The following is a 24,396-nucleotide window of genomic DNA, read 5'->3' as shown; positions in this document are numbered from 1 at the left end:
CTCTCTCTCTCTCTCTCTCTCTCTCTCTCTCTCTCTCTCTCTCTCTCTCTCTGTGTGTGTGTGTGTGTGTGTGTATGTGTGTGTGAAAATTTCTTGCAGCTTCAAGGAAAAGCCAGTTAGACAGTGCGGAGAAAGCCACAAGAAGCTCTACCATAGAACACAGAGGGGTGAGCCGGGTAGTGGTGGCACACACCTTTAATCCCAGCACTTGGGAGGCAGAGGCAGGCAGATTTCTGAGTTCGAGGCCAACTTGGTCTACAGAGGGAGTTCCAGGACAGCCAGGGCTATATAGAGAAACCCTGTCTCAAAAAACAAAACAAAACAAAACAAAACGAACACAGAATTACTCTAAACAACCAAGAGGTGGGCAGGGGAACACATAGGGTCAGGTTAAGGCTTCCAAAATAAGATTGGAATTTGGGGTTGGGGCTATAGCTCAGTTCGTAGAGTGCTTGTCTAGAAAACGTGAAGCCCTGACTTCCATCTCTGGCACCATATTAACCCAGGTGGGCACACCGCTCAAATCTCAGCACTCAGGAAGTGCAGGCAGTAGATTAGGAGTTCAAGGTCATCCTTGACTATGTAACGAGTATTGGGGTAGCCTGGTCTCAAGAAAAAAATTAAGATTGACTTATATTCTTATCTTTTAGAAGACAGACAGGTTCAGAGACTGTCCAGGATCTGCTTCTGTACGATTATAAATGGCTTGTGAAACAGTATGGGCGGCGAGGAGACTCCATCATCATTGCCATGGGTATAATATATAATGTGGTCATCATGCCATCTGACACCGTCATAGCCTCCAGTCACATTATAAGATAACACAGATTGAGGGCATTGGTCTGGATGGGTAGAGAGATGCCCTAAGGGACCACAGAAGGCCACTGGTCCTACCTTCTCCTGAGTGTAACTGGCTTGTGCTCTCCTGGAGCTAAAGCTTTGATTAAAGTAGGTGTGAAGCCAGCTAGAGATAGTAGGAGACTTTGCCTCTATTTCATCCAATGGGAAAAAACTTGGGGACACAAAGGCAGCCTGCAGCCAAGGTCTCTGTGTGTCTCCATCTCTTGCCTTCTATACTCTGTGCTTCGATGTCTCCATTCATTCTTAGCTTGAGCCAGCAGCTTCGTAGTACAGCCTTTGATCTTGGATATGCTGGTAGATGGGCATTTCCACTGCTTTCTTCCTCCTCAGGTTCCCTAGAAAGCCTACTCTGCCCCAAGCCCTGTCTCCATTTCCCAGGACATGTAAATTCAAGCCCAGCCTGGGGACAGCCCTCAGGAGACCCATGCATTACCTGCTGGCTTCAGCTAGTTAGAAAGGAGACTGCCATGATATCCCTTAAGCTGAGCATCACTGAGTGGGGTCAGGCCCTCCCCCTCCCTCTCTCCCTTATATCTGAAAGAAGAAAGACAGACTGAGATACTAGCACAAAAGGTGAATGGGGGGAACTCAAGTAAAACTGGTGACTAAAGCCCCCCTTTCAGGGCCACCATGATAGTTCAACAGATAAGAAAAGCCATGAGTGTGGTACTTATGCACAGTAAGATTTTAAAAAATGGCAAGATCTCAGGGAAAAGAGTGTGGGAACCAAATGACCTGGGTCTCCCAGACAGGATCTGAGCGTTCCCATCCTCTACTTATTTCCTTACTATTGGTTCGTTCGTTCATTCATTCATTCATTCATTCATTCATTCTGTCTGTCTGTCTGTCCTGTTTGTCCTGTCTGTCCTGTCTTTCTGTCCTCTTTTATGTCTGTCTTGTCTGTCTGTCTGTCTGTCTTTTCTGTCTCCCTTCGTTCCTTCGTTCCTTCCTTCCTTCCTTCTCTCTCTCTCTCTTTCTTTCCTCCTTTCCTTCCCTTTCTTTCTTCCTTTCTTTCTTCTTTCTTTCTTTCTTTCTTTCTTTCTTTCTTTCTTTCTTTCTTTCTTTCTTTCCTCCTTTCCTCTCTCTCTCTCTCTTTTATCTCTCTCTCTCTCTCTCTTTCTTTTCCCTCCTTTCTTTCCCATATTAATAGCCCTCACTGGTGATGGAAGTAAATGTTTTATGGATGGTGTTTAGCTTGGAAGGAACAAAGCAAGCTCCTCAAAGGCAGTTGGTGGCTTCCACACCTTCATGTTGTTAGCTGTTAGCCTGAACCAGGCGCTGTATGGGAAATCAGCCAGGATGCAGTGCAAAAACTTCACAGGACCCAGCGCTGATCCACCAGCCTGCTTGACTGTGCCAGGAAATCTCAGCAGGGGATGCATATGGATGCCTAGCTTTTTGAATTTGTCAGGTCAGAGCCAAGCTGGATAAGGGGACTAAGGACCATGCAACCAACCCCAGAGCTACTCTTAGGGGACCAGGTGACCCTCAGCGTGTCAGGGATGGATTATCTCTATTCTGGCTGTGTCTTATCACGTTTTAATTCCTAACTGGTTGCGGTCTGATTTTATCATCCACTGAGCTAGGAAGAAAGCTCATCTCTCTCCTTCCCTATCTGCACTTTGCAGGCTGGTGTCCATCCTTCTACACAAAAGGAGGTTTGATTTCTGCCAAGAATTTGTATCTGTTACTAGGAACATCAACTCTCTGTCTCTCTCTTTTTTAAATCCCAAATCTCCTACATAAGACTGTGTGACCAGGGCTTAATGATTGGCTAGTATCTGAGAGGGAAACTTGAGGCGCATGTCCAGCTGGAAGACAGAAGGCTCGAGGTAGTGAGTTGGCCTCCATTTTCTTCCTGCTGTGAGTACAGTCAGTCTATGGTGATGCCTGGTGCTTCAAGGGAGGCTGAGTCTAGCAACCCTCCCTCCCTGAAAATAACAATGGAGGAAGGGTTTCTGATGGGTAGGAAAGCTTCCAGAAAAAAATCTCTCCATGAGTTGGATGAATATGATCCCATGCAGAGAGAACTGATTGCTGGCTTTTGCTGTAAAGTTCACCTTATTCTCTATGTTCCATCTAAGAAATAATGTCTGTCCACCTCTGAATACGAAGGTAATTATATTCTATCTGCAGATCCACTGTATAAAAACAGCTGGGTCGTACACACACAGAGACACACAGACACACAGACACAGACACAGACACAGACACAGACACAGACACAGACACACACCATAAAACTGCACACTTCAGAGAATATTCACAAACACAGTGCCCACATAATACAAGCAATTCATGCTACATACACAAGTACACAGTACAGATACAGGTACATACACAAGCATGCATACAACCAATGAGACACACACCATAGAATATATAAAGATTCACCCACACATACATCCACAACACAGTTTGCTCCCACAGGCACATAGACATACACATAAGCACATATACAACACAAAACCATACATAACAGACAATACAATACACAAGTTACTTATATACCCACATGCAGACACATAAATGAGCATATGTAAGACACACAGACTGGCGCATCTACAAACGTATGTCCTATGTTGGCTGAACTTTTGTTAACTTGACAAAGCTAGAGTCATCTGGGAAGAGGTAGCTTCAATTGAGAAAATGCCTCCATCGGATTGGCCTGTAGGCCACTCTATGGAACATTTCTTTCAATTAATGATTGATGTGAGAGGACCCAGCTCACAGTGGGTAGTTCTACCTCTGAGAAGGTGGACCTCAATGGTATAAAAAAGAAGGCTGAGTAAGCCATGAAGAGCAAGACCATAAGCAGAATTCTTCTATGACCTCTGCTTCAGTTCCTACCTCGAGCTTCTGCCCTAACTTTCCTCAATGACAGATCATGAGTTGTCAGTCAAATAAGCCATTTCCTCATCAGGTTGCTTTAAGACGTGTTTTTTATCACAGCCACAGAGATCTAATACACACCCATACACATAGCACAAATGCATAATACAGCCTCTTAGTATAGTGGCTTCAAATAAAGAAGAAGAACTCTATGACCTCACCTCATGTCAGTTCCCTACTTCTGTGTGAGCAATAAGAAGAGGTAGTATAATCTTTAGTTCTGCCTCCACACCTGCTGGGACCTAGCTGCAGGCTGTGGCAATCCTGAGTCTGCCCCTGCCTCTACCTCTCTCCCACTGCTGGGTGAAGTCAGTAAGCCAGTCAGGGCTATTTAGACAGGAGGAGAGTGTGACTCACCCAGGTCCCCAACCTCACACACTTGAGTGTGGAGGACGGGGGAGCATCCCTTCAGAGATTCTACTCGGAGTGGCCACTAGTCACCTGCTACAGTGTTTGCCCATTGTTTCAGCAAGCTATGGGGAAGGGGTCTTTGCGATCACATGTTAGCAGCTTATTTGCAGTCAAGAAACACTGGACATGTGATGTCTGTTTGGAGTATATGAATCTCCTGGTAGGAGCCCCCATCTGCTGTGGAGTTCTCATAATGGGACAGTCATCCTGTGTGAAGTCTACTCTAGTGGATTAGCCTGATGCTGCTTGGATTCTAGTGCTAGCACTGGTTCCTCAAGATCTGGTTGCCCCAGAGAAGAGAGTTTGCACATAGACCTAAGTGACACTATGTGACCTTGCCCCAGGTTATTTCTGATTGATGAATAAAGATACCAACAGCTAGGCAGAGGAGACAGAGTGGATTTGAGGGCTCTTAGGCTTGGGGGGGTCAGAGGAAAATCATGAGGGGGAGAGAGAGAGGAAGATGAATAGGGGAGAAGGTGCCATGGGTTCGGTGAGGCATGAAAATGTGGCCCTGAGGGCTGGCCAAGGGGAGATGAAACATTGATGAAACATTGTAAGTAATAACTCGGGGCTATTGATAGGAAAGTAGATTTTAATGACAAAGAGGTGGATATCTGCCCGGGTCTTGTGCTGATTAAGGTTTATTATACATATTAAGGTTGTATGTGTCTTTTATTTGGAAACTAAATGCAGGATAGAAATCCCTGATTGGGATTACAAATTCCAACAGTCTACTTAATGTGTGACTGCACTGGTGAATGATGAACTCATCTGGTGTATGGTTGACCTTACCTACTGTGTGCTGACCTCACTTGGGGTAAGACTCAGCTGATGTGTGTCTCAAGCACCACTTCCTTACCTGTTTGGGCCTCTGCAGAAGTTCCTGAGCCACTGCAGTGGCAAAGATGGCTCTGTTGCTCCCAGGGCTGAGCTGCAGGGATAGCGAAAGCCCCGTTACCAGCTGGACCCCGAGGTCTGTGATGGTCACCTTCTCATCCAGCACGGTGATGGTCTTCTCAGCGAGGATGGCATCCGATAGAGGGGACAGGATCTGAAGGGCAGAGCCAACAGGACAAGGGGAGGCTCTCTGTGGTCACAGTGTTCCATCCATCACATGTCATGAATGAGGGCATGCAGGAACAGTGAGAGACAGGGAGCCCCCAATGAGCCCATGGGAGCAGAAGCAGGCCTCCTCTTAAATTAAGTCTTAGTCATGGGGGTATAATGATACAGTCTTCTTCTACATAACAGCATGGAGCAGGTAGCAAGTCCATGCTACCCTCCGAATACTCACATACCAACTCCAGTTGTCACTGTGTTCCTACTCTTATCCTCAGCAAGAGGGATTAGTGTCATTGTTCCTTTGAGTGTGGTGACTCCGGTATACAGTACAAGGCATTCCTGCTATTACAGGTGCACCCTTACTTAAAATTATGCAACTTCCAAACAGCTTCATGCCCCCTAGAGAACCATGACTTGACGCCCTAACTGTATATTTATTTCTGTCTTACAAGGGAAAGCCAGAATGTACTATAGTAAGGTTTCTTGGGGCTGGGGTGATGGCTCAGTGGTTAAGAACACTAGCATCTTGTAGATGGATTAAACCTCTGAGCCTGTAAGCCAGCAGCACCAATTTAGTATTGTCCTTTATAAGAGTTGCCTTGGTCATGATGTCTGTTCACAGCAGTAAAACCCTTACTAAGATAGCATGAGAGGAAAGTCCCAAGAAGAACGTGAATACATGAGTTTATCACTTGGGAACTCGGTGGGACTGAGTGAAATGGTCTCAGAACTGGATGACCTCCTGACACAGTCTCTATGTTGCCTGCCTTTTTCTCTTTGTCACCATACAATTCCTTTTCTGGACTTGAATCATCTTTCAAAGTGAATGTTTAAAGCCTAGATAAGATAAATCTCTAGGTCTGGGCTCCTAGGTGTTGACATTTTCTTAACTTTCTTCTTAGTTATTTGATATAAGTAACATTAAATGTAATGCTTTCATTTATTATTATTATGATGATGATGATGTGTGCATAGGTCAAGGGAAAACTCTCAGTTGTGGAGGGGTAGAAGATTCAAGTGCTATGGTTAATATTGAAAAGCTGGCCAGGCCTGTGATCTAGGCAGGGAGAACTTCTATCTAGGGTTTTGCTTCTCAAGATATAGTAAGACCTGCTATGGTTAGGGAACATGACCGAGAAGAGGTGGAGCCCTGTGTCTCCTGTGTATTTTGTGAGGTGTCTCAGGGTCCTTGTTCCATACCACACTCAAACTGTGTAGTTGGTGATTTCACTAAAGTGAGCCCCAAAGGAGACTCTGGTCTGAGCAATGACAAGACAGTTGAGCAATTCTCCTTCCAGAGCAGGGGTAAAGAAAGTCCTGCCCAACTCTGCAGATGCCTCACCTGGATAGTTGTCATCCCCAGCTCCTGGCCAGTCAGGATCTGCCCTCCTTGAAGCTTAGCAATCCTGGGCTCTTCCACCTGCATGAAGTCAGTTATCAGCTCTGTGATGTCCACTTGCCAGTCAGAGCCCAGTAGGTAGGCCAGGTGTCCCCCAGGATCGGGTGCCTCAGCCACAAATTGGGTCAAGACTCGCACCATGGCATGCTGGTACTGAAGGGTGCAGCCTCGGCCCCTCTTCTCGTCATCATCTTCCTCCTCACTGTCCCGAGCTGGCCTGTCAAAAAGTATTTATTTGTTGGAGCTAATTTGGGGACTCCATGAGTCTACCTCCAAAGAGTTCCGCCTTGCTTAAGGCTCAGGCATGCACAGAAGATTCAGGGTGTTAAACCACCGGTGTGACAAGAGTTCTAATTGGGCAGAACGGAGAGGCATGACAGGTGGTTAAGATCTTCCCAAAGACCCACACCTCCTGGCATTTACTCTGTACCAACCCCTCTTGTCAGGCAGAGATTGTATTTTATAACTCTATTCAAAAGTGATTGGACAGCCCCTCCCGTCATCAACATTTTAATTAACCTATATCAATGATATATAATAAGGGGTTTCATTAGGACATTTCCATGCATGTGCATGATGTACTTTAATCATACTTATCCCTGCCATTATCCTCTCTCATCCCCCTCCCACTGATGCTCTTTCTCGTATTAACCAGCCTTCCTACTTTTGTGTCTTTTGTCGTTTTGGATGATGAACCAATGAGTTTCACTGGGATTGCTTCCAGGGACAAGTGTGAGAGTTTAGTTACAGGAATCTGGGCATCTTACCAGTTGCTGAACCACCGAAGACAGTGTCTCTCCCTCCCCAGCCAACATCATTTGCCAATAGATATCAAGGGTCAAAGGCTCTTTGAGGATTTACATTTAGATAGTGGTTGCTGGAAGAGTTTGTTGTGGATTTGGTCTAACACTTGTATTATGTTAGTTGGGTTCCCAAATTACACGGGAATCTGCAGAACTGCATGTAAGTCGCTGAGGGTCCTTTTGCCCAGTTGGTTCTGATTGGTACATAAAGTGGCCAATGGCTGGGCAGGAAGACAGAGGCGAGACTTAGAGGGGATCAAAGGGAGGAAGATGGGATAGAACTGCCATGATGGGAAAGGAGTACAGACCAGGCCTGAGAGGTGCAGAAGAGAGAGCATACCAATCATGTAATAGTGGGCGAAAGAACATCCCCAGGGCCCCCCCAATTGGGTCTAGGGCAGCAAAGATGGAATATAGATTTTAGTATGTAATAACTCAAGAACATTGGAGGAAAGGTGTTAGCCACGTAGAGCTTTAGAAGTGGCTCAGACATTGAGTTGTTTAAGGCATGTTAAAATAGAAGACTGCGGGCCGGGCGGTGGTGGCGCACGCCTTTAATCCCAGCACTTGGGAGGCAGAGGCAGGAGGATTTCTGAGTTTGAGGCCAGCCTGGTCTACAGAGTGAGTTCCAGGACAGCCCGGGCTACACAGAGAAACCCTGTCTCGAAAAACCAAAAAACCAAAAAAACAAAAAAAAAAAAATAAAATAGAAGACTGCGAGCGTGCGTGTGTGCGTGTGTGCGTGTGTGCATGTGTCTTTCATTCAGGAACCCAGAACACTGGGGCAAGTATCAAGGAACACACTGCCACTTTCGAGTTGATTTGATCAGAGACTAGGTTAACTGGGAACTGCAACTAGAGTTTACAAGACATTTTATTTGTATCTTAATACGAGGTCCCACTATGTACCCAAGGCTATAATTCTCCTGCCTCAGCTTCCCAAGTACCTGTCTTTATGATTGCGTTTTAAGCTACTGACATCAGTGTGGTTTGGGTTATTCTGTGGCTTCTGTCCCTGGCCCACTCGGATGAAGCTGGTTGTCATCTTCTGAGCCTCCCTAGGGAGACATCCACCTGGCAGGTACTTTTCTAATCAGCAGCGAGTGAGGAGTGGAACTCTGTGACCAATCCTGGAGTGAGCCTTCTCTGCAGGAGCCTCCAGATGAGGTGCCAGCCTCCCTAGCAGAATTCAGCCTTTAAGACCTCAGCTCCAGGGACTTCATTAAGCCACACCTGGCTGCTCCTGTGCAGAATCTGAGAGTCTGGACACCATTCTTCAAGCCATTCTTCAAGATTAAGGCCCCGCATTAAACAGTGTTCAGGTTTCCTTTCTGTTGCTATGATAAGAGTGCTCTTGACCAAAGCAACCTCCCAGAGGGAGGGGTTTGTTTGGCTTGCACTTCCCCGTCAGAAACCATCTTTGAGGGAAGCTGGGGCAGGAACCCAAGTGATAACTTGAAGAGAAGATCTATGCTATTTGCTGGCTTTCCGACTCATGCTCAGCTGACTTTCTTATCTAGCCCATGACGACTTGTGTCGTAAATTGGGCTGCCCAGAGTGAGCAATTAATAATTAAGACAATTCCCTACAAACATTCACATAGACCAACTCAATCCAGGCAGTTCCTCAATAGAGGTTTTCCACTCCAATTAGTCAAGTAAACAATCAAGGCTAACCAGGACATATAGTAATATGTAGCTAACATGCCTGGGTGGTCACTCAAAAGAGGTGAGCCTTTACCGTGAGGTTATTGAGATACCATAATCAAGGCAGACAGGAACAGGTGGCTCCAAATAGACAGATGTTAGCTGCTCCCTCTCTGTCTGGTAACTTGTGCACAGTAGCCCATTCCCACCATCACCTCAACCTCCATTCACGTATTGACTGCCCACTTCTCAGGGAGCCCGTCAGCTGTGGCAGCATCTGAGAGAACCATTCACCAGACCTGGCTGGTTCTCTGTCAACTGCATCATCATCATCACCATCACCATCCACTCCACTATCTATCCCAGCCCCTGGCAACCCAGTTTTCTAAAGAAATATCTCTAAGGACCATCTTCCCACTGTCCATGGGACCCACCACCTTTCTCCTCCAGCTAGAGCCTCTTCCAGAGGTCTCAGGACTAGAGGGGTGAACTTCAAAAACGAAGACTAACAAGGTCCTCTCTAGTGACAATGGATTCTCATCTCTGCTATGCACCCATAGCCTGAAGGAGTTTCTCCTTATGGGACAGGGCCCATGCTTACCCTGACAGTTGAAATGTCTCCAGCGTATGGCTGTGTGCACAGGCATCCCTGCAGTGACATTCTGATAGGAAAGCCTAAGCATCATGACTTGACCTCCCCAGTCTTCCTCTGGCCTTCTGATGGATGATGGGAGGCTCACCTCTCTACCCAGAGTATGACAGGTACACTATGACAGACAAGCTTCAGACTTCTCACCAGGGCCAAGAACTCTGAGCTTCTGCTCTGGCAGGGTAGAATGGCATCTGCTGTTTGCTTCTTCCTAAAGTCAGTTAGTTCTCTTCTGATCCTGAGCCTCATCCACGTGATTTCCTCCCCAAGCTCATCTTTCTGTAGATGGTGCTTGTGGCTGGAGTCCAGTTGCCTATGAGGTAGAGTCTAGGCACTTGGTCACAGTAAATTACCATGTGACTCTTTGGATCTACTCTTTCCTGAAGCTGGCCACCTGTCTGCTTCCCTCCTCAAGTCTAACCATCGTGGACACAGCTTTCTGCTATGGATGCCCAATGCATAACACATGCACACACACGCACGCATGGACGCATGCACGCATACACTCAAACACTCATACATATACATGTTGATATACACCTACCTTTTGTTGGAGACAACGGGAACCCGCCAGCCCTTGATCTGGTTTAGCTCCATGTCTGAGACCTCAATCTGCAGGGGTAGCCGTGGCACCCACACTGTCATCTCCAGGGGGCTGCTCAGGTGCTGGTAGGTGAAGCTGACGACCACGTTTACTTTGCCCTTCATTTCCTTCCCATTGACAAAGACATAGTCACATCTGTCAGAAACCTGGTGGAGAGGAAGGAGAGAAGCAGGGCGGGGTTGGGGGGAGGTAAGCTTCATCACAGTCCACAGACCAGGGAACAGGGCAGTGCCATGTTTGGGAGTCACCACTTCAAGGCAGAGCAGGCACAGGCAGTTGCTTTGAGTGAAGCACCTGCTATCAGAGCAGACTCTGCTGCTGTGACTAAGAATCTTTGATCCACTGGATTGCTAAGTAGAGTTGTATATGCTTATTGACTTGATCATTTATTTACTTTTCCCTCTTGTGTCTGTGTGTGCATGTTTGTAAGCATGTGTGTGTGTACGCATGCGTGTACATATGCATGCACGTGGAACACAAAGGTCAATGTCAAGAATCCATCTTTGATCCATTGTCCACTTATCCATCAAGGCAGAATCTCTTAATCAAATGCAGAACTTCCCTAAATGGGTAATCTCATTTTGGCAGCTTGCTCTGGGTATCTCTTGTGTCTGCCCTCCAAGGCTAAAATCACAGATAGGCTGCCATGCCCACCTGGTATTTATGTGGGTTCTGGAGATCCAAACTCAGATCCTCACACTCTCAAGGTAAGCACTTTTAACTCCTGAGCCATCTCTCTAGCATTCAAAGTGGAGGCTCTTGACTGATGGAGATTAGCCTGGAGTGTTTGGTTTGGTTCTGGCTCTGTTCTAGGTGTCCTTTTGAGAAGGATACTGGTAATTTAAGGGAAGGGAGCAGACACTGTGGCCATGGGGGTAGGAGGCTGTGCTACGAGCATGGAGGTCAGAGAGAGTAAGGAATGAGACAAGTCAGATTGGTAGCTAAAGAATCCCAGACTGATTCCTGGTTCCTGATTCCAGATCATTGGCCTTCAGAACTACAAGAAAATAAATGCGTTCTTCCAAGAGTCAGCTGATTTGGGGTTCATTGGTTCTAGTAGAGAGTGGATCCAGGGTGGAATATGAAGACGGATTCTGGGGCGAGAATGGGTCTCCTTACTTGTGCTTCACTTGTTGGCACAGGGAGAGTGACCACTGGCTATGATACAGGTCAGGGATGGATGCTGAGCTCATCCAGTATCATCTCAGCCTCAAGACCACGCAGGAGGCAGGTACAATTGTCAGTAGCACTTCACATACGACAAACCCAAGACCAAAGGACACCAATGACTCTTGACACCTCAGTGCCATGTTGAAGAGTAAGGGGCTTTGACAAGGTTCTCTGTCCCTCTGTCTTCCCTGCCCCCTCACAAGTGCTATTTCAGCCCAGGGCTCTTCCCATCTTGAAGGATGAGAAAACCTACTTTTAACATTTAAAGGGGTGGGAAGGGAAGCAGACAGAAATGAGTAGGTTGTGCCGAGATCACAAAGGCCTTTCTACTTAACGTGCTTTTGTCTGCTGTAGAGGCAGCGTGGATGCTGGATACACGGGACAGGCTACTGTGAGGCTCAGCCTGGGTGGGGAGATCGATCGGTAAGATCGAAAAGAAATGGGCAGCTGACTCCACGGATGTGGACTTTGTCATCTTCAATGCCTGCCAATAGCAAAAGTACTTAAATCTGATTGCATTGTCCAGGGAGACTAGCGATGGCTGACATATTATCATTTGTGGTCTGGACAGAGCTTGCCTTGCTTCAGGGCCCAGGGAGCCTATAATTTAAGACTCTTTCTCTTTCCAGATTTCCCTTTATACTTAAGGTTGAGGATCTGCAGAGGTTCGGAGTCCTTGAAAGAGAGAAAGGGGTCAGGGTGTGGGGGTAAGAAGAGAGGGTGGGAGGGGAGAAAGAAGGAAGGGGACAGGGAAAAGATGAGGGAGGGGGAGTCAGGAAGGACAGAGATGAGAATGGGGGAGGGAGAAATGAGGAAAGAAGGAAGGAGGAAGAAAGGAGAGGAGGGAAGGGTGGAGTTTGGGAGGGAAGGGAAGAAAGAATACTGTAACAAATTGCTGGTAAGATTCATTTTTAGAGCAATTGAGTCCTTCCTGAATGTAACTCTCAAGGCTTTGCTGACAAACAGGTGACCCATTTAAAGGAGCTTGGAGCTCATCGTGGGCGAGAGAGCCACACAGCCTGCCTTCGCATTGAAGGAGCTGTGGGCTGGGGTGCCCTAGGCATGGTGTTGAGTTCATAACTGCCTTCATCTTGACTCTTGAACTCAGTGTTTATTCCTTGAGGTGACAGAGCGCAGTGGTAAGTGTTGGTGCAGGAGACAAGGCTTTGCAGGATTTGTGAGGAGGCAGGGTTGTGCAAACAAGTTCAGGGGACTTTGGAGCAGTTATGCACAGGACCAATGTCCCGTGTCTGTGGGACAAGAGCTGTGCACAGAACATCTTGTGTCCATGAATCAGGGCTAAACTCGCATGTGGGTGTGTGAATGTATCATTTAAGCCAAGGGTGAAGACAAGTCACCAAGAGTGGGGTAAGAGGCTTGAGAATCTGTCTCTGTGGTTCTCAGAAGATGCTCATATGGTGTGCAGTCCACATCCTATTCTCTGAGTCAAATGAGTTGCCCAATAGTGATGTCTGCTTCTTCAGGATGTCAGCGGCTTGCCTTCTGCCTTGGTTGCTGTTGAGGGGGAACGCGGCCATCATAGGCTATGAGCTGTCAACACCAGTAACAGGTGCCTCTTTTTTACTGGGACTATCATTCTCCAAAGAGTGACCAAGTTCACTGGCTACCCTCTAGCTGCTGGTGAGATGGTGGTTGATGTTAGCCCACGATCTCAGAGTTGGGGTTGCACATAGCTGAGGACACAAGTGGGGGTCAGAGATACAAGTGAAAAGAGCCCTTTCTTGGGGAGATTCACCACAGCCACAGGTTATTTGTTATCTCACTTCATGAGGCTCACCTTGATGGTATCCCAAACAAAGGGGGACAGGTTCCAAGGGCTGTATTCATAAGTTAGAAGCTACCAAATTGGTGACATTCATAGGTTAAGCCTGGCTAAGTGAGGTAGATGACAGAACCCAGGCTAACTCAGCTCTCATTATCCAAAAACTCAGAATGCACCAAGAATGTAATTGGGGTCCCCACAGAGAAGGGGTCTCTGTCTTAAGTGACCTCACACACATCACTTGCATCCTCCACGTTGTGGGAGGAGCCCTTCTAAAACAAAGGATGGTCAGTGAGAAGAACTGGAGGCAGACATTGGAAATATCCCAACAGAGAGACAAAGCCAGACAGCTTCCCACTGAGGTGGTGAGAGAGGGAAGAAGATCTTAGGCAGGATAATCAGATGGTGGTCTCAAGGGGAGGCTGTGGTGGTTGGTTCCTGGACCCAGTTCTCCTAAGCCTATGTGCTTGGAAGGGTTTGGATACATCTTAGAGATGTCAGTGAATAGGAATCATGCTTTTTATCCACTTAGAAAATGTTTATGTGTGTGTGCGTGCACACACATGTATGCGCACATGCGTGTGGAGGCTAGAGGTCAATTTTAAGTACCATTCTCAGAAATACAGTTCATTTTCTTTGAGAGAGCATCTTTCATTAGTCTGGGGCTCACTGATGAGGGTCAGGATGCTGTCCATCAAGCCCCTGGGACCTCCTGTCTCTGCTTCCCCATTACTGATACTACCAGTGTGCACTGCTATACCTGGCTTGTTAATATGAGTTTGTGGGGGTTGAATTCAAGCCTTATGTTTTCCAGGAAAGTACTTTACCAACTGAGCCATCTCCCAGGATTGATCCTTTTTTTTTTTAAAAAAATTAACTTTTTAATAAATATATTTCATTGTGTATATTTAAGGTTTATAAAATGATAGTTTGAGGTTAACATGGATACTGGAGACATTAAACCAGAATAGGAAAACAATGGATTCCTGTCTCTCAGGGTGACCAACTTTTGTTTCTGTGGCAGAAACAGCTGGAAACTCTGTCACTAGGACTTCAGAATCAACCCTTAACTGGAAGCATCTACAGGACACTCCTGAGAAGTGTGACTTCAGAGAACATGTCTTGTATCTGAAGTCACCAAGCTCATGGTCATTATTCACAGTGGCCGTGGTGACTCAAACCTTCTGGTTGCACTTCTTGTCTGCTGTCTCCTGGTTCTTACCCTGCTTTAGTGTCTCCCAAGTCCTCTCTAGGAAGGGCACATACACACGAGTGTCCCTCACAAGCACAGCCCCAAGTCGCCTGCCCTGTGTTCTCCCAGCTCTGGAAGACCTGGTATAGCTGGTATGGGCTTCTGATGGGAAAACACTAGTCTCAGTTCCTAAGTAGACAGAGAACCTCATGCAGGAGGCCAGCGACACACATTGGGTTTCTTCCTCCTCCTCCTCCTCCTCCTCCTCCTCCTCCTCCTCCTGCTCCTCCTGCTCCTCCTCCTCCTCCTCCTCCTCCTCCTCCTCCTCCTCCTCCTCCTCTTCTTCTTCTTCTTCTTCTTCTTCTTCTTCTTCTTCTTCTTCTTCCATCCATAGCACCTGGTACTTAAACCCCACAGACTTCCCCTTCTGGATGATGAACCAGAGCGATTCAACGACCTAGGTGAACTGACTGACTTCATCACTTCTGCTTCATGTGTGACTAATGGTACACGTCAAGTCATTCATTAACTAGCACTTTACAATGCTGATGACTTCCAGGAGTGATTGAGTAACACTCTCGAGTCCCCTCCATAATCCGTTCCCAGACAGTCTCCCCTGCTCCAGGATGGAGACAAAGCTAATATTTCTGACTCTCGTGTGCATAATCCTGGCACTTATGTGAATTTAATGCTAGCTCTAAGCTCATCTGGTTAAATGCTGGCTGCATTTAAATCTTATCTAAATAGCACTTCTGTGGCCAAATTTATGTTCTCTAGGTATTTCTCTCTTTCCCCTTTCCTTTCCTTCAAATGCTACAACTGTGAGCAATGAATGCGTATTTTCCTTCCCTCAAACAGAGCAAACAGTGATGTTCCACCGGGAGCTGGCATCTGTGCCTCAGGCTGGTGGCACCCTCTTGTGATTGGTCTTTATCTTGGGTGGAAAACAAACATCCTTAGTGACGGTGGTGGAGGTAAGGATGCTGCTAACATTTAAAGTTTGCTAAAGCAAGACTCGGTGTGTAGCACGAAAGCCTTATTCCATCTGTTCTTCGTGGTAAGTACACTAAATAATATAATTTGCATGCAAAAGCCGGCCCCCAGGCTCATCTGTTTTAATACTTGACTGCCAGTTGGTGGCGCTATTTAAGGAGGTTGTAGAGCCCTTAGGATGTGGCCCTGCTTCCAAAAATGAGCCATTTGAGAGTGGGCCTTGAAGGAGATATCTGTTTCATGTTCTGGCCTGAGCTTCTCTCTCTCTCTCTCTCTCTCTCTCTCTCTCTCTCATATATACATATACATATACATATACACATACACACATACACACATACACACATACACACATACACACATACACACATACACACATATACATATATATATGTTTTGCCTTCATGTATGTGCACCATGTGCATGCCTGGTGCCACAGAGATCAGAAGAAGTTATTTCATCCCCTGGAACTGGAGTTAAAGACAACAGGGTGTACTGGGAATTGAACCTTTGGAAGTGTAGCTGAAGGGCTGGATAATTGACTCAGTAGGTACAGGGTTAGCCTAGCATAAAACTCTGGGTTTGATCCTCAGTAAAAAGGGTGTGGTGGTGCACACATATGATCCCAGCACTCAGGAGGTGGAGGCAGGAGGATCAGAAGTTCAATGTCATTGTCAGCTGTGGATAGCAAGCTTGAATTCAGCTGGGCTACACTGAGATTCCACCTAAACAAAAAAAAAGGAATTAGCTGAGGCAGTCAACTGTTCTGAGATGTCTACATTGAATCCTAAATCTCCAGTGACCTTAAGAACAAATTAACTTGGGCCAGGACATAGCTCAGTGTATAAAGCACTTGCCTTGAAAGCCTAAGGACCTGAGTTCAAATCCTCAGAATGCATGTAAAACCTGGACCCAGCAGCATAACCCTACAGTGAGGTAGAAGGTAGAGACCGGAGACTCTCAGAAGCCTGATGGCCGAGCAGCCTGTGTACACAGCAGAGAGCACAAGACCTCATCCCAAGGTGAGGATGAATACCTGAGGTTGTCCTTAGATAACCTCACGTGCGTTGTGGCACGTGCGGTCTCTCTGTATTCACACATGAGAATCAACAACGCATGCGTGCACTCATGCACGCGCTAAAAATATGAAAACCAATTAAATTAAATGGGTGACTAGGCTATGGTTGATCATACAGAAATCTTTATAAAAAGGTCAGTGCAGACATAGGGATGTGTATATTGTGTGAAGGCCATAGTGAAAACATAATGAGCAGGCAGCAAAATATACCCCAAGGGAAAGGGTAGAGGTGAAACCAATCCTGCCATATAGTGTGTGTGTGAACAAATAATATATATATGAACTATATATATATATATATATATATATATATATATGAATCACACATATGTGAATAATATTGAGGTAATATATTTCTCCTATTTAAGCCACTCACCCCACCCTGTGGTATTCTATTATAAATGGTCCAGAAAACCACGCAGTTGGCCGTACAGAAGAGCACAGTCATCTACGCTGTCCCTAGAGGCCCTTTTCTTATTTCAGAGGACAGTTACTGACTTGCATGGAGAAGAGGTCACCAGGGACTCAGGGGAAGTGACCTCTTGAGTGGGCTCCATGCATCAGTGCCACTGAAAGCTGGCTTCAGGGATGGCTGTCATTCTGGAGCCTTCCAGAGTTCTCACCTGTTTTGTCTTATTTTATTCTTCTGGTATCCGGTTAGAGAGAAACCACTAAGAGCACCATTGCACCAAACGGGACAGAGGCAACTGAGATGGAGTAGTCTCTGGTTCACATGGTGGAGGGTCTCAACTGAGAAATTGTCTAGATTGAGTTGTTCTGAGGCTTATCAGCCAGTGAGTGTGTGTGTTTGTGTGCATATGTTGATTGTTAATTGAGGTAGCACCCTAACTGTGGGCGGCACCATTCCCTAGGCTGTGCTCTCAACTGTATAAGAGTGAAGGAAGCTGAGTATGAGCAGAAGCAAGCAGGCAGCATGGGTGCATTGTCTCTCTGCTCCTGACTATGGATGTGATTTGTTTAGCTTCTTTACATTCCTGCCTCGACTTCCCTGCAATACTGGGCTGTAACCTGCAAGTGTAAGCCTTTCCTCCCTCTTTCCTCCCTTAGGCTGCTGCCTTTTTCAGTGAAAATAGAATTCAAACTAGAATATGTGGCTGAGGTTGTTTTGGAATAGAGGTTTGTATCCAGGCTGTTTCCTCCAGGGTCCAGTCTCATGGTGAGACCATGGAGGAACTCTGAGGAGCAGAAGTTGAGTAAGAAAGTGTGTTGGGTAGAAATACTAATGAAAGAAAAAAGAGAAGGAGTGGGGCCTTGGAATAAAGATCTAGCAGAAAGGCTGTTACTAGAGAGCATTCTCTCTGCTGGAACTAGCCAAGCCAATCCCACTGTCTTAGGTATAGTGTGCCATTGTCCACTAATGCACAGTCCTTATGAAGAGTCTCACTCCTGTGGTAGGTTTGTCCCCACCAAGTTCTGTGACTCTGAGCAGAAAGAACCCTCTGCTAAGATTTCCTCACAACACACACACACACACACACACACACACACACACACACACCCCTCTGCCTGAGTTCACAGAGGGCACATGATGGTCACGGTGTATCCTTTGCCCTGTCCCTGTCCTCACAGCGTCCAAAGGAGGACAGAGGAAGAAGCACCAGCTTCCATGAGTCACTGAGACATGCTCATTGCTCAACCTGTCAGCATCAGGCGAGCAGGCCGAGCATACTGTATTCCCGTAGCCAGGAAAGGATAAACTTCTTTATCCTCCATGTGGGTGGTAATGGGTCAAAGCCTTCCTGACAATAGCTCGCCTCTCTCATCCATCATCATGCTGACCTCTCTCTGGGTGTGTTCAGCACAGAGCAACTCCATAACGGTCCATTCTTTAAAGAGGCTATCAGTGTCTTCTCTTGAGCTGGCTGTATCCTGGGTAACAGGAACTGATCCATGTTGGCCCTGTAGCAGCAGGACCTATGAATAGAAGATGCCCAAGGGTTGACCATGTAGATGCTTTCTATCTTTCTAGGAAGAGGAATGGGAGGTTGTCCTTGAGACTGAATAATCTCTGCAAGTGACCCCTCTAATGGTTTGAATAAGAATGGCTCCCATTGGGAGGATGGGTGGGGCAGTGATCAGGATATAAAGTGAATAAATAAATTAATTAATGGGAAAAAGAAGAATGGCTCCCATAGGCTCGTATATCTGAAGACTTGGTTCCCAGTTAGTGGAACTTTGGGGGAAGGATTAGGAGGCGTGGCCTTCTTGGAGGAGGTGTGTCATTGGGGAATGGGCCTTGAGGTTTCAAAAGACTCATGCCATTCCCAGTGCGTCTCTCCCTGCTGTCTTCTAGTGGACCAAAATGTAGGGCTCTCAGCTGCTCCCTCCCACGAGCATTTGCTCAGCCAGGGACTCTAGCCCTCTCAAACCATAAACCCCAAATTAAATGCTTCCTTTTAACAGTCTTGAAGACAGTTCTTATTGATATCCGAAAACATTAAGTCATCCATTGTGGGTCGTACTTTGATTAGTGCACCAGGGGCTCCCCTGGTTCAGCTTCTCTGGGGATAAAGTTCTTTCTGCTGACACAACAGTCTGGCAGACTTTATATTTCTATATTTTCTTCTCTGCATCCACTGGTAAACTGTTCTTCTATCTTTCCAGGTGTCCCTGGTCCTGCTGGAGCAGCTGTGACATCCAGCAGCAAGGTGAGAGGCTGGGTGGCTCAGGTTGACTTCTCTCTGGCTGCCCCAGATCCTGCGGATGCTCAGATTTTCTGAGCTCTCCTGTTTCCTCAGACCTCCCATGTCTGGGATCTGGGGATTCACTTCTTCACCCATACCAATGATGCTCAGTCTGCAGAACGAGCCATGAGTGGACCCTGCCTGTCCCTGTTCACCTTTGGATTGGTTCACCGGACCTATTTCTACCAACATTTTATTATGAAAAGCACTAATCAGAGGAAAATGGAAATTGAGCACTCACGCCCACTGCCTTACTTCTATAATTAACGTCTTGCAGTGTCTGCTTTATTGCAGATCTGTCCGCCTCACAGCCTTCCATCCATCTGCCTTTACGATCCATCTCAAAGGAAGCTGCAGACATCCACTTCCCATACCCCTGAAGGCTTCAGATCACATGCTATTGACTAGAGTTCAACAATCATTAAAAAAAAATGTGACAAAACAAACCACTCTGTACTCTTGTTAGAGCCAGGACAGTGTTATCACAGGAATCAGTAAAGTTGATTTCTTTTATACAGGTAGAATAGTATATAATATAAGGAGAGACAGGACATTGGGTGTAGCCTTTGACTCTCCAGCCTGGTGGGTCCCACTGGGTCCAGATCTTCTGCTGTCTCCCTGGGTATGTGGCCTTGAAGGCCTCTCTTCTTCTTCTTCTTCTTCTTCTTCTTCTTCTTCTTCTTCTTCTTCTTCTTCTTCTTCTTCTTCTTCTTCTCCTCCTCCTCCTCCTCCTCCTCCTCCTCCTCCTCCTCCTCCTCCTCCTCCTTCTTCTTTTTTTACAAGAGCACAAATCTACTCTTATTTACTCTCCATTAGTTTAAATCCAGGGGATGGGTACAGCATCACATGGATTCTGTACCCAGCGGCCTTTGCAGGAAGGTTGCTTTGGAATTTGGCAGGAACCATGCCACTGTTTCCGTGGGCCCGAGTTACCTTCTCCCAGATCACTCTGGTTTTGTTTGGTTTGCTTCCAGGAGTCACTGTATTGTTCTTTGCTTCGTACACATAAGCACATCTCTTGCCTAAGTAGAACGCAGTTTCATCTCGGGGATAAACGCCTTCAATTTTAAGAAGAGCCATGTGCTCTCTTTGGTTCCAGAGGCCTTGCTTGTAGCCAGCAAAAGTGGCCTTGCACCACAGCCTTCTAGACATACTTGCTTTTAGAAGTCCTGTTCCCAACAGACCTCCACAGGCTCCAAGATGGTGGAAAGAGCGAACACCTCACTTCTTTGTCTCAGTTCCCTATCTGTAAAATGGGGATAAGTCCCAGCTTCATCAGGCTGTTTGAAGACCCAGTGAGCTAATGTCCTGGAACTTTCTGCACTCAGCAGTCACTCAGGAAAGCATATTGTGTACATTCAAGTCTTGGCTGATGAAAGCAGTAGTACAGACCGTTGAAAAAGAATGATTTCTACAAGTTACCTTCTGACCTCCAGATGTGAGCTGTGGCATGTATATCTCCCCTTAAATGAATAAAAATGTAATAATAATAACCCCCCCCCACATTTTAGGTCTTTATTTTCTTTTAAATTATAGAATTAACAGTCCTAGAGAGATGGATCGGCACTTAAGATCACTTGCTGTTCTTACACAGGTCTCAGGTTTGATTCCTAGCACCTACAGGGCAGCCAACTGCCACCTGCAGCTCCAGTTCCAGGGATCCGATGCCCTCTTCTGGCCTCTGTGGGGACTGCATGCATGTGGCACACTGACAGCCATGCATGCAAAGCACCCATCCATACACATAAAATAAAAACAAGCCTTTAAAAAAAGAACATATACAAATAAACATTGTCTAATATATCTTATATGTGGCATATATGGTAGTTATTGTTATTGATGTGCCTAAATGCCTGCCAAGGAACAACGTAGGTAAGGAATTTAACATGGTTAAGAGTTTGAGAAAGGCGGGGCAGTGGTGGCGCGCGCCTTTAATCCCAGCACTTGGGAGGCAGAGACAGGCAGATTTCTGAGTTCGAGGCCAGCTTGGTCTACAGAGTGAGTTCTAGGACAGCCAGGGCTACACAGAGAAACCCTGTCTCAACAAAACAAAACAAAACAAACAAACAAATAAACAAACAAAAAAGAGTTTGAGAAGGGACACAGTCCAGTGTGGTGGCAGGGAAGAGTGAGGGCAGAGCAGGAAAGAACATAGCCCAAGAAGGTTTCAGTGACCTCTCTTGGGCAATGGAGGTTGGGGGCACACACGGTGCATAGTGTTGGCCTATGGCCTGTGTCTCTGAGTCAATGGGAGCTGGCCAGGGTGCACCACATTGGGCTTCATGACTACATAGTTGTGAATGGATCAGGCACGTGTTCTGCTCCTATTGTGGAAAGACCATGCAGATACATCCAGAACAGAGAAGGTAGGCATGTGAATCCCGGGCTGGGGCTGTCTGGTTCTCTTTTATAGGACCAGTATAAATAGCCGCCACCTTTGGGAGTTCGGGTGGGCCTGCTCACCAAAGACCATCACAGCTGGGTCTGCTGATTGTCGACATTCCCTCACAGACGGAAGGACCCTCTGAATCATGAGACCTTCCCCTGAGTATCCAGCTACCCTCTCCTACCAGTTATAGTTGATTTTGCCCTAATTACATGTGACCTCAGGGTCTGGGGAGGGGCTAGAGCAGTGGTTCTCAACCTTCCTAATGCTGAAACCCTTTAATACAGTTCTTCATGTTATGGTGACCCCCCCAATCCTAAAATTACTTTCATTGCTACTTCATAACTGTAATGCTGCTACTTTCATGAGTCATAACGTAAATACCTGCGTTTTATGATGTCTTAGGTGACCCATGTGAAGGGGCATTCGACCCTATGGTTGGGCACTACTGGGACACAAATATAAGCAAGGATGGATGAGTAGAGGGTTGCTCTACAGTCATGGACTAGCCATCATCCCTGATGGGTATAAACCTTTTTCCTGTGGTTGCTATATCGTTACCTCATGCTCTGGAAGGAAGCTTGATAAAAATCTTTGATTCCCCAGAATGAACCCTGGTGGATTCACCTCCCAGTTTGCCATTGACAGCCTAGGAGGAGGGGAAGATGTTGTTCATGGCTCCCCACAGGTAACAAATTTTAACAGCACATTCTTACCATAAAGGCCAATAGAGCAGTGGTTCTCCATCTGTGGGCTACAACACCATTTGGGGTATTTGCATATCAGATATCCCACATATCAGAAATTTATATTATAATTCATAATAGCAATGAAGTAGCAAGGAGATGATTTTACGGTTGGGAGTCACCACAATATGAGGAACTGTATTAAAGGGTTATGGCATTCGGGAGGTTGAGAGCCACTGTGCTAGAACATCATTGATAACAGCGGGACTGGCCATCAGAACGTGCCTGTCACAACCAAAGCTGGCAGCAGAGCACACCAGCCAGCACAGTGCCTTTCCCGTTGTTATTTCCCAGGTTGTTCGTACCCTCAGCGGCCCAAGAGCTCCCTGGGACACTGTAATGAAAGGCTTATGTTCTCAGAAGCTTTCCTAGAGGCTCCTGTGCAGAATTGCTGTGGTGGACGGAAAGGAAGACTATTTTCATATGTGAATAAACCTTCTGGAAGGACCCACAGGAGAACATGGAAGAAGAGACATGGGCCTCAAGTCATGGAGCATCTGTAGCCCCGGGGAGCAAGCAGAGGCAGGAAGGTTCCATCCAGTGACTGCTGTGGATACTTGGCAGGCAACTTCCATCCATCATGGTGGCGAGAGAATGGAAGTTGATTTGAGAAGAAGACTCAGTTTGTGGCAAGTTGCTGTGGCAGCTAAAGAAAACTAGCCTTCTGCGCCAGGCTTTGGAGTCAGCCTGTGATAGGCTACTTGTTGGAACTGCTGCTGAGTGCTGTGGGAGACTGGGTACCACGCCCAGGCGGCCAACCCATTATCCTTGCTCTCCACAGAGGGTTTCTAAATGAAAGAGCTTCATACAAAGCGAGCTCACCCATTGCTTTCGAAAGATCCAGCTCAATCTCATCATCTAAGGTAAGCCGGAGCTGATTCTGGAAGTTTCCTCCCTCTCAATCTCTCTAAAAAAGCCTGGCTTCCCCAGTTGCTTCCAGCTAGAGGATTCTCTGCCAGTACTAAGTAACTTGCAAGACAGCCAGCCTTCCCACAGGGAGGAGAGTAAATGCTATCTATGTAATGCACACCAAATAGAACTCACTTGCCAGCTCAGCGTTACCTGTGAGTGTGGCTCACAGGCATGGCTGGTGTAGAGGTCCCCAAGAATAGCATCAACCCTTACTGGCTCTACAGAAGCACTAATGGCCTGGCATTGGTGACAGCTTGGAGGGGATCATGACGGGAGACATTTGTTCCATCCCTGGCACTGTAGTAACCAGGGCCAGGATGTGTCTCAGTTGACAGAGTGGCTGCCTAGCACACATGAAGCCCTGGGTTTGATTGCTACACTATATAAACCAAGTGTAGTGGTGCAGGCCAATAGTGACATGGAAGCAGGAGGATCAGACGTTCAAGTCATCTTTGACATTGCCAGTTCAAAGCCAACCTGGGCTACATGTGACTGTCAAACAAACAAACAAATAAGCAAACACATTCAGAGACCTTGACTTGGGCTCATTGAGCTGGGACTCGGGAACATTCCCCCATGGAGCTCCTGCCTCACTGGGTAAATTGTAGGGTTGTTCTTTGCACATATATCTCCAGAGAAACTTCCCAGTGCAGAAAATGACTGCCTTACGATGCCGTGTCATGGGTGGTCTATTCAGTTTTTTAAAGATGCTAATGAGTCCTGCCTCACTCATGGCTCCTTCTGTGCAGTCAGCTCTGGGGAGTGGGGAGAGGCTCAAGGGAACAAGACATGCCAACATCATTACGCCAGAAAAAGAAACGGAGACAGAAAGACGTCAGTGGTAACCCCAATATCGTATAGCCACTGAGACATCAGATAAAACCCCTAATATTAATATCTACCCTTTTTACATTTATGGCTACATTTTCATATTCATATCTTGTCCGTGACCTTTAGCTCGGTAGCGTCTTCATCCAATTAAGATGTCTCAGTGGCTGCACAGCATTGGGGTTACCACTGGCTTCCTTTTGTCTCTGTTTCTTTTGCTGGTGTAATGATGTTGGTACGTCTTACCTCCTTGCACCTCTCTGCATTCCCCAG

General features: G+C 46.6%; 1 protein-coding gene across 1 annotated transcript in view; it reads right to left on the bottom strand.

Annotated features, from left to right (window-relative positions):
- Tmem132d (transmembrane protein 132D) overlaps positions 1 to 24,396 on the bottom strand; it is a 626,423-nt gene that overhangs the window by 1,765 nt on the left and 600,262 nt on the right. The window contains exons 6-8 of the mRNA XM_028766177.1: positions 10,271 to 10,476; positions 6,572 to 6,845; positions 5,027 to 5,218 (exon numbers count right to left, since the gene is read on the bottom strand). Coding sequence (XP_028622010.1) covers positions 5,027 to 5,218; positions 6,572 to 6,845; positions 10,271 to 10,476 — 672 coding nt within the window. The remainder of the gene's footprint in view (positions 1 to 5,026; positions 5,219 to 6,571; positions 6,846 to 10,270; positions 10,477 to 24,396) is intronic.

The sequence above is a fragment of the Grammomys surdaster genome, unplaced genomic scaffold (assembly GCF_004785775.1).
Source record: "Grammomys surdaster isolate TR1022 unplaced genomic scaffold, NIH_TR_1.0 166, whole genome shotgun sequence".
NCBI lineage: Eukaryota > Metazoa > Chordata > Mammalia > Rodentia > Muridae > Grammomys > Grammomys surdaster.
This window is presented reverse-complemented; position numbering and strand designations above follow the sequence as displayed.